Here is a 13,393-nt window from a genome sequence, read left to right on the forward strand (position 1 = left end):
ATAAGTACATTTTTATCTCTTTGTCTTAATTAAGCGATGTATTCAATGAATCATCCTTGGTCCACCTAGCTCCAGATAAAGTTGGATCCGTGATAGCCAAAAAAAGAAGAAAAAAAGGGACAAACAAAATAAAATGGCCAATCAATGAAAGACAATGTTTAAGGGCTTATCAGGTATGACATTAAATTATCATGCATGGACTCTCAAGTATCATCGGAAGGGTTGACACAAAGTTCAACGGGTTTAGTGGACTCTCAACTCTATCTTGCATGGGTTATCAAGTTGATCATAACCCTCCATTGCATCAAAGTAGAGGTTTACCAAGGATTTCAGCATTCCCCTTGTAGAGTTTTATTTATCTTTCGTTTTCTAAAAGAACAGAAAAGGTGTCATGTTTGTGTAGTAAACAAAGTTATAATTGCTACCACCACGTTACGACCATGCATGCCTACATACATACACATCAATCTGTGGTGGCAGTGCTAAGGCTGTAAGAGAGAGACACAAAAACCTAAAAGATTATCAGTAAGTGTAAAAAAAGAAAGAAAAAGGGATTTTGAAACAATCACTGAGTGCACAGTCAATAACGGTCACATGGGTTTTGCTACTTCTCCAAACGTGAAGACATTTATAGCAACCTACACTCCTTGCTCCTACATATCCCGCGCCTTGCATGCAGTTCCAAGTATCACCCAGCAGTGATACTCAAAGGACCACTTTCCAGTGATCTAAGTTCAACTATCACTATATCAACCATGGATACTTGCAAGAAGTCCCCCCTGAAGCCATGGAAGAAAGGACCAACTAGGGGGAAAGGTGGTCCCCAGAATGCCTCTTGCGAGTACCGAGGTGTTAGGCAGAGAACTTGGGGCAAATGGGTTGCTGAGATAAGAGAGCCAAAGAAGAGAACCAGACTCTGGCTTGGTTCTTTTGCCACAGCTGAAGAAGCTGCCATAGCTTATGATGAGGCTGCAAGGAGACTCTATGGACCAGATGCATACCTTAATCTTCCCCACCTGCTGCCCAGGTCTACCTCACCTATTACACCAGGAAAGTTCAAATGGTTCCCTTCCAAGAACTTCATTTCCATGTTCCCTTCCTGTGGATTACTCAATGTAAATGCTCAACCTAGTGTTCATTTAATCCATCAGAGGCTACAAGAACTTAAGCAAAATACAGTTGAGAGGCAATCCCCAAATAGCACATTCAATGATCCAGAGGCAGAAATTCAGAATGTAGACGCCACGAATGATGGAGAAAGTCCTCCAAAAGACTCTCAAACATCATCATCAGAGGTTCTAGGAGATCTTCAAGAGAAACCCCAGATAGACCTCCATGAGTTTCTTCAACAGCTAGGAATACTTAAAGAAGAAAGACAGTCAAACAGAACTGATAGCACAGAAAGTTCAACAGTGCCTGAAGCTGTGTTGAGAGATGACAATGATGAATTGGGAGTGTTTTCTGACACGAGTCTTAACTGGGAGGCATTGATTGAGATGCATGGAATAGCAGGTATTGAGGAATTAGAGTCCACCCAGCTTGAAGCATATGGCCCAAATGATGACCTTACTTTCTCAACTTCCATTTGGAACTTCTAGTCCTGTTTATGTATGCAGAATTTCAATCTGCTGGCAGCATGCAAGAGTAGGAAAGTTGTATCATTCTGCAAGTAGCAATGTAATTTGACTTACTATTACCACTTTAGGGAATTGTTAACTTCTAGCTTTATTTTGTAACCTTCACCCTTTGCATGTTCAGGCAAAAGAGTGATGCATCGTAGGTATAAAAATGACCCAATTCCCATGTACTCACTCACGGATTAATAGGGATGTACAAAAACCTTCAAAATAAAGAGAAAAAAAGTTGCAATCAAAAAAAAAAAAGAGAAGAAAAGTTTTCCTTTTTTAGTTTTGTTTTATTTTTTGAGCCCCTTTATTTTCTAGGCCAGTGTATGATAAGTATTTTAAAGTATTAAATTACACTACGTAGAAGAATACTCCGATTGAATTAATTGTATAATGCAAAAGTCATTTTTCTAAATTTTCAAAAATACATTCTCAAAAACATAATTTAAAAATACATTATGAAGAGTTAAATCTAAAAGTGCATTCCCGAAAAACTTAATCCAAAATTCATTCAAGGAAACTGTATCTAATTTATTATAACATAAACATTACATACTTTTGGAAAACTCAATGCAAAGTATTTTTCCTTATTATATCCGTAAACTCTGTCTAGATTCCTTCATCCCGAACCTTCAATGTAATTTTTAAACTTTCATATTGCTTGATTTAGCAGTGTATTTCTGAATTGACAAATTTGATTCTATGTATCTTCTTTTGGAGTGTCCCACGATTAATCCGAAAATAAAAACTACACCAAATCAAAAAGCAAAAAAAAAGTACCTCCTGATGGAAGACGGTAACTCTTAATGAAAGAAACCGTCGACGACGACTCACACAGGCATAGGCATCTTATATGTGAAGAGAAACACATATAAGAAAGAATATGGCTTAACATTATATTCGTTTTTTCACCTACAGCATTCGGGCGGAGAAAGCTGGAGCCCTTTATTGGATGGATTAGCAATACAAACTAATTTGTTAACCTACTCGAGAGTACATAAAAAAACATGTATATAAATGGTATGGGAGGATTCTGCTAAAATATATTGTATTTTCATGCAGCAGAAAAGGTCCAATCTATAGAAACTTAGCTTTATGTGAGGAATCTGAGAAAAATTGATTAGAAGAAATTTCCCAAAAAATAGCACTATTACCCCTGCTTGCCCACGCTGCCCAGATTTCAAATAATTCCTGTTAATCAAAATATTGACCTCGCAAAACAAACTACTTGTCTCACCCCTCACCCCACCCGCTAAAAGAAGAAGGCCATGTCTCATTCATATAATATAATACAACAATAATAATAAAAATAAAAATAATAGTAATAATAATAATAACAATAATCTAGTTATTATTGGGTTTAGTAAAAAGACCAAATTCGATTGATATCCTATTTTGATGTCTTCTAATATATGGTCTCCTTCCACAATCTTCTTTGTGAGGCTAAAAGCCATGCGATTGATTCTTAACATTAAAGATAAATGGTTATAAGGATAGACGAGGCTCAAACCTATATCTGCATAATAATTCTAAAAGAAATAATACCGATTCTTAACAAAAAAGAGTTATAACATTACTCGACACAAAGATATTTTTTTTCTTCTAGATGAAATGGTTCCTCAATATAAACTGTCAACGGCTTTCTATTCCAAATACATTAGCAAAGATTTGAGAAACCTTTACAAATCTACTAACAACATCACCAAAATCAGCACGGGTGCAACGATAGATGTCTTAATCTTGGGAGTCTAGTCTACTCATTCTGGTACTCAGATGCACTCAGATATTCACCATGCTCCTCAAAATATTCAATCAATCGCTTTAGAAATCCGTCACCACTGACTGTCTCTGTGTCACAGACAAGACAGCATTGCCTTCTAGACCGTGTCACAGCTACATTCATTCGCCGGCGATCACTTAGAAAGCCAACCTGAAATATATATTTCAAGTTTTTCTTATTCTTCATTGCATGCTACGTAAAACCTATATGAAGAAAATGAAACTAACAGACTTGTTAGAAATACCTCTTTTTTGGAATTTGATCGAACCATTGATATAATAATGGCTTCCTTCTCCCTTCCTTGGAAACCATCAACTGTTGAGATTTCAACATCCTTCAACCGGTCCTCCTTGTTTTTCAACATCTTGAGTAAAACAACCTGCCATATTAGGAAGAACACTATCATATTTCATCCTCGTAAAACTACTAGAATATGAAGCCTGTTGCAGAACATTTATAGCAAAGGTTCACATCGAAGGATTTGACTCCTTTAAAACGAGAAGGTGAACTTTAGAGAATAAAGCACACTGAGTCACAATTGTTGATTAGAAAATCAATGTTTGAGAATTGTGATATAATCAAATATATTAAAAAGAATTACAATCTCAACCATTCATTTTCTAATAAACGGTTATTATTGTAAAGTGTATTCCTCAATTTAGAAGACCCAAATTCCACATAGAACAAGTTCATACCTGGGCAGCATATGGGGTAATTATTCCTATATCAGAAGGAAGCACCCCACTTTGCACTAGTCTCTTTGCATGAGCCACAGTAACTTCAGCTTCACCTTCATTAAAGGTGCTATCTTCTTCATCTTTCTTTTCTTCCATATCACATCTGAATCTCATCAGTATAAGCAGTTTGATTACATTCTGTTTGAAAACTAACTCCTATGGATATCAAACAATCTACATTTGCTTCATACAAAATATGATGACTTCTTTCTCTTAAGCTTCCTCATAACAGCTTGGTCGAATGTGAAATTCTTGATTAGATAGAAGAAACCAGTATACTAATTACTGAATAATAGTTATCAAAACACAACCAACATAAACAAAATGATGGTATATAAATTTTCACAAGTGAAAGCCATGCCTTAATTCCAAATGTCCCTCCTAATCAAGCATTTATGAGAAGATAGAATTTCAACAAGGACATAATCCAGCATACCCAGCTGTGTCTACAAGAAGAAGGGTCGGTTCAGTTGAAGATGTCTGCTTCACACCCTCAAGATCATACAACGTATGTGCAGTAACACTTGGATGAGCCTTGATCTGTTAACACGTAATGTCATACAGAATGATCAAATGAAATGTTTACCCCTTCCCCTAACATAATATAATTTCAGTTCATGATTGATAAATTATGCTATGTAGTGGCATATAAAAGATAGCTTTAAACTGATGCAATAGGAAGACAGGCTTTAAAAAGTAGGAGCACCTTACTGTTGTAAAGCTCTTTAGAAGACCAATCCATGATAAGTTCATGCATACGGTACTGCACAGTAAGCATTGACGTGATTTCATCTCCATACATTTCTGCAAGTCGTTCAAAGAGTGTTCTTCCTAAGCCTTTCTTCTCAGCTTCAACACTTTGAATGGTTGGAGGAAGTTGAAGATGGTCCCCTGAAAGTATACATCTTGAACCCTAAAACAATGAACTCTTCATTTAATTCATTAGAATAAAAAAATCATTTAATGATCAGAAAGCTACATATTTTAATACAGAATAATCAAACCCAGGTGTAGTATCAAGCTTTTAGTTTGACCAGTCCAGAGCAACTTCTCTTTTGTAAAAGACAGTACATTTTGGTATTCAACTACCCTTTAAAACTTTGAAATCAGTTCAATTTGATATTTGAGTCAGGTCTTTTACACACCTTGCAGTATGGAGTCCAGAACACAAGGACATTGTAGGAGAAATGACGGATACTGTTAGAAAACACTATTTCTCTAATCATCATCAAAATCAGATCAGGATCAGTAGCAGTACTTGTGCAACAAAAAATTAAAATGTTTTTAGTTTTCAAATTCTGGTTTCGGGAGATTTTATTGTCAAAAAATTAACCAACCATGTTTTATTTTAAATATATCTGTTATGGAATATCACTTCTCTCTATTTTCCCTCCCTCTCCCACCAACCATACTGGTGATAATATGAAGTTTTCAAAAAAGCAATAAAAGATGGCATGTGTATGTAATGAGAATAAAAAAGAAGTTGGAAATCTAATGGGCTAGTGTCATGAATAACATTGAATGTGTGGGTATTCTTTTAACACTACCTTCAGCAGAGGTATCCAGCATGCTATCTCAAGTGCTTGAGCAGCTTCATCAATAATCACCAAATCAAATGAAGTGCTGTCTAGTTTCTTAGAGAAAGCCCCAATCAAAGTAGTTAATATTACATCTGCACTTTTAAGTACATCTGTTACAGCAAGCTGCTGCCTTTTACGTTCTTCTTTGGATAGAGTCCTAAGTTCCTTTTGTATGTCCTTTCTTGTATTTCTGTCCTTGGTTTTCAGGAGCTTTCCATTCAATGCCTGAAAAAATAGGTTATATCATGTAAAAAGTAGTATTGCATAATCATATTTATATCTAATTAAGCTAACATGAAGTTAATGCTCAAATCAATGATATCATTAGAAGTGTCAGTCCCAGAATCATCAGCTGGATGAATTAACAATGCTGGCAAATGGTAATAAAATCACAATGAAAATTAAAATGCAGATCTGTAACTTTTGTTCTAAAACTCACCTTCATTTCTTTCCGAATGTCATTTGCAAGACCACTATTATCTCCTCGTAGTACCTAATATCAGAGAAATTCAATATGGAAGGGGTGAAAACAATGACATAAAACATTGTATTTGAAGAATGCCAAAGGATACTGCTGATTAACATAATCCATCATTAATTATTTAATTATTAAAACTAGAAACCATAAGAGGAGGGGGAATAACAGAATATCTGAGCAATTTATCTGTCCAGAATCTTTGGGTAAAAAAATTTCTTCTCATTTTAAAGGCCTGTGTAGTGAGGAATGTAATGTTCTTAGGCATTGTGATTTGGTTGAAGGGAATTTGGCATTTGTCAATAGAATACAATGACAGAATTTTAACCAGCTTTCCCCCTTCTCATCTTTGTGAGACAGAGTAGTTTTCATGGTAATTGATCCATGATTTTTAATGGCGGTTTCCTACCATGGATCTCCAGAGAGAATGCAGAGCTCTTTTCATACAACACTGACAAAAATTTGGACATTTTACTGATGCTATTGTGGAATGATAATGAAAAATATGGATAAAATAACTAAGGAAGATATCAAATGTTAGTGTTTAGCTAAGTTGTCAAAATGTACCTGAGCATCCAGCGCACTGTCCAGTACTTGAGGCAATAAACGTGCAGGATGACCCAGTCTCACCAGCTTAACTCTAGCAGAAACATCAGAGATCATGAATGTTTATCAAGTATCAACACATCATTTTACACAATTGCTGAAACCAAACCATGCAGAAAGAGCACACTCTCACCACAGAATGGGGAATAAGAACAAAATAAATAAGAACAGAAGCACACAAAAAATGTATCCAAACTATAAACTTTACAAGACATTATTACTTTCTCAAGGGGGAGAATTTTGCAGAGCATATTTTTTTCTTCTTTTAAAATTACTGGTTCTGTGGCCAAATGTTCCACAATAGGAGACATGTTTATCTATATTGTCAGATGTTGTTAAAGTTACTATCACTAGTCACATCGCTCCAATCCAAGTAAAAGCACTTAATGGAGTCAGCTATTTCAGGGCCAAAGAGATAATAAGATAATTATACCTATGTGGAACTAGCCGCTCTACAATGTTGTCAACAGCAATATTTGAGGCTGCACAAGCAAGAATCTTAGATCCACGTTTTACTTCCTGTAATATAATTTCTACAACTGTTGTAGTTTTTCCAGTTCCAGGTGGTCCATGCAGCAAGAACACATTCTTTGATGATAGAGCTTTCGAAACTGCTTCTTTCTTTCAGATAAAAACAGAAATACATAACAGATATATTCTGCACTGATTAATTGATATCCTAAATAACAACAAGAAAAGCCTTATACCACTAGGTGAGGTTATTGATATACTAAAATCAATAAATAAAGACCCACAACAAAGCTAAGCCACTTGAATTATAATAGAGCATGTCCTAGAAATCTGCAATATTCCAGCTTATTTATATGGTGGTAATCAATAATATTCATGTAACTTCAGGTCAATATTGTGATGAGGTTCTTTTAGCTATGATTAGACAACAAATAGAACCCTAAAGTTGTATTCTTATAATTCATGTGATCTTTCTCGTAGGATTTAAGGCAATCCAGTTAAGACCTTAAGATAATAAGAAAATTAAAATCTTCAAAAGAGTTCTAAAATGAAAAAATAATAATTATAAAATATTTTTTTAGAGAATCATGACTTTAGAATGCCTGAAGAAAAAATATCTAAAATTGTTGGGCGCTCAAGTGATTAATGAAATGCAAAAATAATTATTATAAAATATTTTTGTAGAGAATCATGTTAAAATGCCTGAAGTAAAAATACCTAAAATTGTTAAGCGCTCAAGTGATTAATGAAGTAAATATCTGTAATGTAGGCATTCAACACTTTCTGAATGTTATTAAAAATAGTGTTCCTAATTTCCTAAATTCGACAAAAGTTTTGCTATTAGCCTAAATCACAATTCTTATATCCCATAAACTAAAGGACCTATTGACAGCAATAGGCATAAAATAGTGTAACTAACACAGAAATATGTTTGTTGTGCCCAAAAAGTTATAGAAATATCCATGTTAATTATAAAGGAAGAAACAGCTTAGATGAAATGATACATTGAATGAATCGTCTACCTAAAGTATAGAACTATTTTGTAAGGATTATAAGAAATGAAAAACAAAGTGACCGGGCAAGAAATTAGGTTACACACCTGAGACTGATCCAGATTTCTATTATAGGGAGTGAAGGATATATCCTTCTTGGACACTGTTGGTGGCCTCTCCCCAAACAAGACAGGAATCAGATCAGAGGCAGGACCCCTGTGCACTCCTTTACTCAACTGTATCAGCGCGTCTTTCATCCTGCGATATGTCACCTACATGAGCAATAAATATCTGCAGGACGTAAAAACCTAGGAACCAGAAATTGATAAAAAAAAGGGTAAAATATATTTTGCCTACCGATAAAATTATGGAAATATTAAGTCCTCCAAAAATATTTGTATTATGTTTTCCCTTTTAAAATTTAAACATCATTTTTTGGTCCCTCTAAAAGTTAAACATGTTTTTTAGGTCCTTGTTAGTAATAATGATAGATGAAATGGTTTTAACATAGTATAATTATGCATCTAACCAAATCACTTTTAATTGTAAAATTCACCAGTTAAAGCTGTTATCATATCAGTATTCGGTTTATGGTCCTCCTACCAAGGACCTAAAAAAATGTTTAAATTTTAATGAGACAAAAATAATACAAATTTTTCTGGGAAAAGTATTTAATACATTTGAAATTTTTTACAGAGATACAAAACGCATTTTACTCAAAAGAAGATAAAGATGCAGAGAAACATGTTAACATTGCATAAAAAAACAGCTAACTTAGCAAAGGGAGAGCAACAGTTGCATATTAGGGTCCTCTCAGAGCATTTCAGTATTTTATGAAAATCTCAAATTATCTTCAAGTAAAATTCATGGAATCTCACAGTAGTCATTGAATTATATATAATCGAACTGCATACCTCATTTGCTACTTTTTCCAGCCTTAGGGGACTGTTCAAACCATCTTCCGGTATATCATCAAAAGCAACAGTTATTGACGAGTCCTGTTGGTAATTGTATCAAAACAGAGTATTATCCAAAGGTGGGACCATCTTAACCAACATCGTGTGCATTTTTTTTCTTTTCACTAATTGAATCAATTGGATACCTTTAATCTGTAAACAACACCTTGTCCAAGAGCAGGAGAACCTAAATCAGCCTTGTTGAGTTTTAAAACAACAACATCATGAGTACCAAACTGCAAAAAAGAAAACCACATTAACTCCTTCCTGATCGTAATACAATATAAATTGAAAAAAAAAAACAATCCTATATGATACAAGATGTTTCGGGCAAGTAACTTATACTGAAAAAAAAAAAAGGAGGGATAGAAATGCATAAAACACAATAAAAGTAGGCTCATTCACACAAGAAAATACTAAAAAGAACGAATTTAAATTTGAGTAAACCAGCATAGCCATTTTATAGTGAACAGATAATAGAAAGGAAACATTTACCTTATGTGCAGGAAGAACATCTCCTTTGGTAGACTGGAACTCGATCAGAGACTTCCCCATAAGCCCTGTCTATTTTCGGAATAAACAAGGGAACACAACACATGAATATCTTATGAATAGAAGCTTCAATACACTTACTACTTAAACACACATGAAAACAAGAAAAATCAATTGTAAACTTAGCTAGCTCCATTTCCTCAGTACTCTTGAAATCTCAACCGAAATGAAACAAGATAAACATAATAAAATCACACTTCCTCAAGTATATTTTCGAAATCCAAGAAATTAGACTGAGTTCAAAAGAAATGAGGAATTATAGAGATGAAGTGGAAGAAGAGGTAACCTGGACATCGATGCACTTCAAGTTGAGGATTGTGGAACCCCTCTTTTGAGCAGTGTCCAAATTCCTGGCCGCGCCGGTAGCAATTGAGCTTGAAATCTCAGCATCCTAAGCCAAAGATAAAATAATTTGAAAGTTATGATCGGGTTTCATGGTTGTAATCAGAAAACATTAAGCAATTGGTATGATAATAGAATAGAATAGTGGGAACCTTTTCCAAATCAAGAAGAGGAGCGGTAACAGAGATGAATTGCTGCAAAGAGAGAGGCTTCTTAGTCCCCGCCGTTGCCATTCTCACTCTCACTCTCACTCTCACTCACGCCGCTGCACCCAACGTCACGGTAATGCGGTTAGCATTCGCAACATTTGCTAATATCTTATATTAGGTGGAATATTTGGGAAAAAAAATTCAAATACTATCATATATTTAATATGAAAATAAATTATTTTAAACAAAAAGTTATTTTCCTTTATTTTAATTTGGCTTTGATTTTTATTAATTTTCTTTTTACTAAATTAAATCAGAAGAGTTTTTCTCTATTAGAAACTCCAAATTAAATACCCACTCTAATAATAACTATTCAAAGTTTCGAGGCAACTCAAGTGGGAGAATCAATTGCTTCTGCTTGCAACTAACAAAGATCTTACTACATTTTTTTGGTATACCTTTTATATAAAATTTTCTACATATATAAAACTATCAAATAATATGTTATAAAAGAGTAAAATAGATCTTAAAATTTATTTTAAAAACTTATTACATTATTAAAACAGGATTGAATATTTTTTTTATAAATAATTTCAAACAAGAAAAAATAGATTAAGTTATTTCAAAGCTAAAATTAGCTTATACATAAATTAATTTTAGTTTATATACAAATTAACTTGTAAAATTACAAATTAATTTTAACTTGTACGAAAACCTTATTTTTTTCTTTCTTAATTTATAGAAAAAAAAACTTATTCAAGTCTTTCATAAGAACATTCACAATAGAAGTTTCACAAGTTATTTTAAATAGTAAATTAAATGATGTCGTAATGGACACGTGAGACTTATGGAAGGTATACGAGGAGTTTAGTGCACATCATAAATGGAAATGTGTTACTTGAACTTATTTGCTTCATTTTGTGGAATGCAAGATATTTGTAGACATGAAATGACATTCAGCATGCCAACTCATGGATATTAGTTGCATTCTCCCATTTGCATGAGAAACTTGTAGGTGGTAACTTTGCACAAACAAAATAGTTGACACAATACGCCACACTTTTACATGTTAATAATTTAATCATTTAATATTTGTTTTAAATTATGTAGCAAATACTGTTGTTTTGATTCATTGGTCAATGATTGATATTGTAACAAGCGTGGATATACAAAAATTTTCTCAAGATCGGTTTAAGGGATTTTAATCCCACTTATGCTAAGGATTATCTACATGCTACATATATGTGGTAGGTTAAGCAATTAATAAGCTTGAAGCAATGAGGCTCTAGCTTGATGGTTTAACCTATTATACAATCAATTGGAGGTCATACGAGGAGCATCACACTCCAAGACTATTTGAATGGATCTTTATGCTCTTTAGGTACGTCCATCAAGGAACTTGTAAACATCTTCAATTGTGAGAACATGTGTTCCACCAATATAGGTACTTGCAAATCATCCTTTGACTCTCAACTATGTTGGGAGGGAAGCAACCACCCAGTTGAATAACAAGAGACTACACTTTGCTAACCACTTAGCTATGAACCTCATGGAAATTATACATTTTGTTATTACACATGGGGTGGTATCAATCTGTATCTCATCCAAATGTCAAAGAAAAATTGCACCAACATGATACTTCATTATCGCTGTCATTATAGTCCGAATATCCAAGAGACACAACAATCATCATAGCATGAACATCATTTTGTGGTAAGTTACTACTTATAAAAAAATTTAGTTGTATTGAATTTATTTATAACACATTATTTTAGGGTATTTGTAAACGCTTTGCGGTCACATTTAAGAGGGTGATTGTTTGAGGTCAGATAACTAAAGGAAGTCCTACATGAGAAGGAACTCAGATTGCACTATAGTTAGTCTGCAAAGTGAAATAGGAGGGAGCAATCTACACTAAAAGGCCACATGTTGTACTGTGGAAGGCATCATAGCCTGACTAGCTAGATTTATTTCATTTGTAACAATGTAGTTACTCTCAAAATAATGTAATTATTTAGTTATTTTCGAGATATTTATTTATATAGTCAATTATTTTGTACCATAACTACAATAAATAATATAGTTAAACAAAAAAATGTAATTGTTTACAATATATATTAGTATACTATCCGAGTTTGATATCAATTTCAATCATCTACAAGGATATAATCATGATGTTTGATCCTTAATAATTTTGAAAAAGTTTGCATCCAACCAATTCATGTAAAGTTGAGTAGACCAAAAAACATCTACAATTGGTATGTGACAATCATTTTTCAATTTGATATGCATAACGTTCAAAGACATCGAAATAAGTAATGTCTTCAATACAATAAAAAGGCTAATAAAGTAAATAATACATGAAATATGTCTAAGACAAATTATGCGATGTAAACTAACCTATGTATGAGGTTTACTTTTTAATGAAAATATTTTCATACTTACATCAATGACGAAGACTTGGGGGAAGACATTCACTTTCTTAAAAAACTCTTTTAAGTATTTAAAGAGTTCAAATAAAGTTGTTTTCTCGTACTTGATAACAACACAAAAACCACAGGGAAAGTTAACCTTACGAATGTCACACCAACAATCTTAAATAAAGACAACTTATATTTACTGGTTTTGTATAAATTGTACATCAACAAAATAATGTTACACGCATTCAGTAATTTCACTGAATCAGAATGTGTCCAAAAACCATTTGTTACAACTCTCAAGGTCTTATCAAACTTATTTCAGTGAATATAAATGTCACATTCTAACAATATTTGTTAGAATTGTAGGCCTAAAACAAGAGGTGAGGGTGAATTGTTTTTAAACGTTTTTCATAAACTTTGAAGGTATGGGAAAGCCAATGAAGAATCAAAACCAAAGGAATGAAAATGATCAAGTTACAAAATTGTTTTAGTTGATTTCCAAAAAATCAACGGTTGTTTATGCGATTCAACCGGTTGGTTGTTTTAATCAACAGTTTATAAAAACAACTTAAAACAAATATAATTGAGATTAGGGAAAGAGAGAATCACACAAACAGATTTATACTAATTCACTCTTACACCAAGAGCTACATCCAAACCCTAGAAACCACTGGTATTCCACTATGTAATCAACCACAGATTACAACC

The 13,393-nt window shown here is 33.5% G+C and overlaps 2 protein-coding genes across 2 annotated transcripts; one reads left to right on the forward strand and one right to left on the reverse strand.

The window, feature by feature from the left end:
* The first annotated feature begins 607 nt into the window (after positions 1-607).
* Positions 608-1,877, forward strand: LOC137816169 (dehydration-responsive element-binding protein 2F). Its single transcript, XM_068619250.1, has one exon. The coding sequence runs from the start codon at positions 756-758 to the stop codon at positions 1,596-1,598; it is 843 nt and encodes a 280-aa protein (XP_068475351.1). The 5' UTR covers positions 608-755; the 3' UTR covers positions 1,599-1,877.
* Positions 1,878-3,121: 1,244 nt separating this feature from the next.
* Positions 3,122-10,441, reverse strand: LOC137814076 (uncharacterized). Its single transcript, XM_068616626.1, has 15 exons — positions 10,269-10,441; positions 10,061-10,165; positions 9,718-9,786; positions 9,369-9,458; positions 9,181-9,264; positions 8,374-8,538; positions 7,237-7,424; positions 6,765-6,837; positions 6,162-6,215; positions 5,690-5,947; positions 4,849-5,055; positions 4,579-4,682; positions 4,101-4,245; positions 3,650-3,784; positions 3,122-3,555 (listed from the first exon to the last, which is right to left on the reverse strand). The coding sequence occupies exons 1-15, from the start codon at positions 10,347-10,349 to the stop codon at positions 3,379-3,381; spliced, it is 1,935 nt and encodes a 644-aa protein (XP_068472727.1). The 5' UTR covers positions 10,350-10,441; the 3' UTR covers positions 3,122-3,378.
* Between the last annotated feature and the right edge of the window lie 2,952 nt (positions 10,442-13,393).

The sequence above is a fragment of the Phaseolus vulgaris genome, chromosome 1 (assembly GCF_000499845.2).
Source record: "Phaseolus vulgaris cultivar G19833 chromosome 1, P. vulgaris v2.0, whole genome shotgun sequence".
NCBI lineage: Eukaryota > Viridiplantae > Streptophyta > Magnoliopsida > Fabales > Fabaceae > Phaseolus > Phaseolus vulgaris.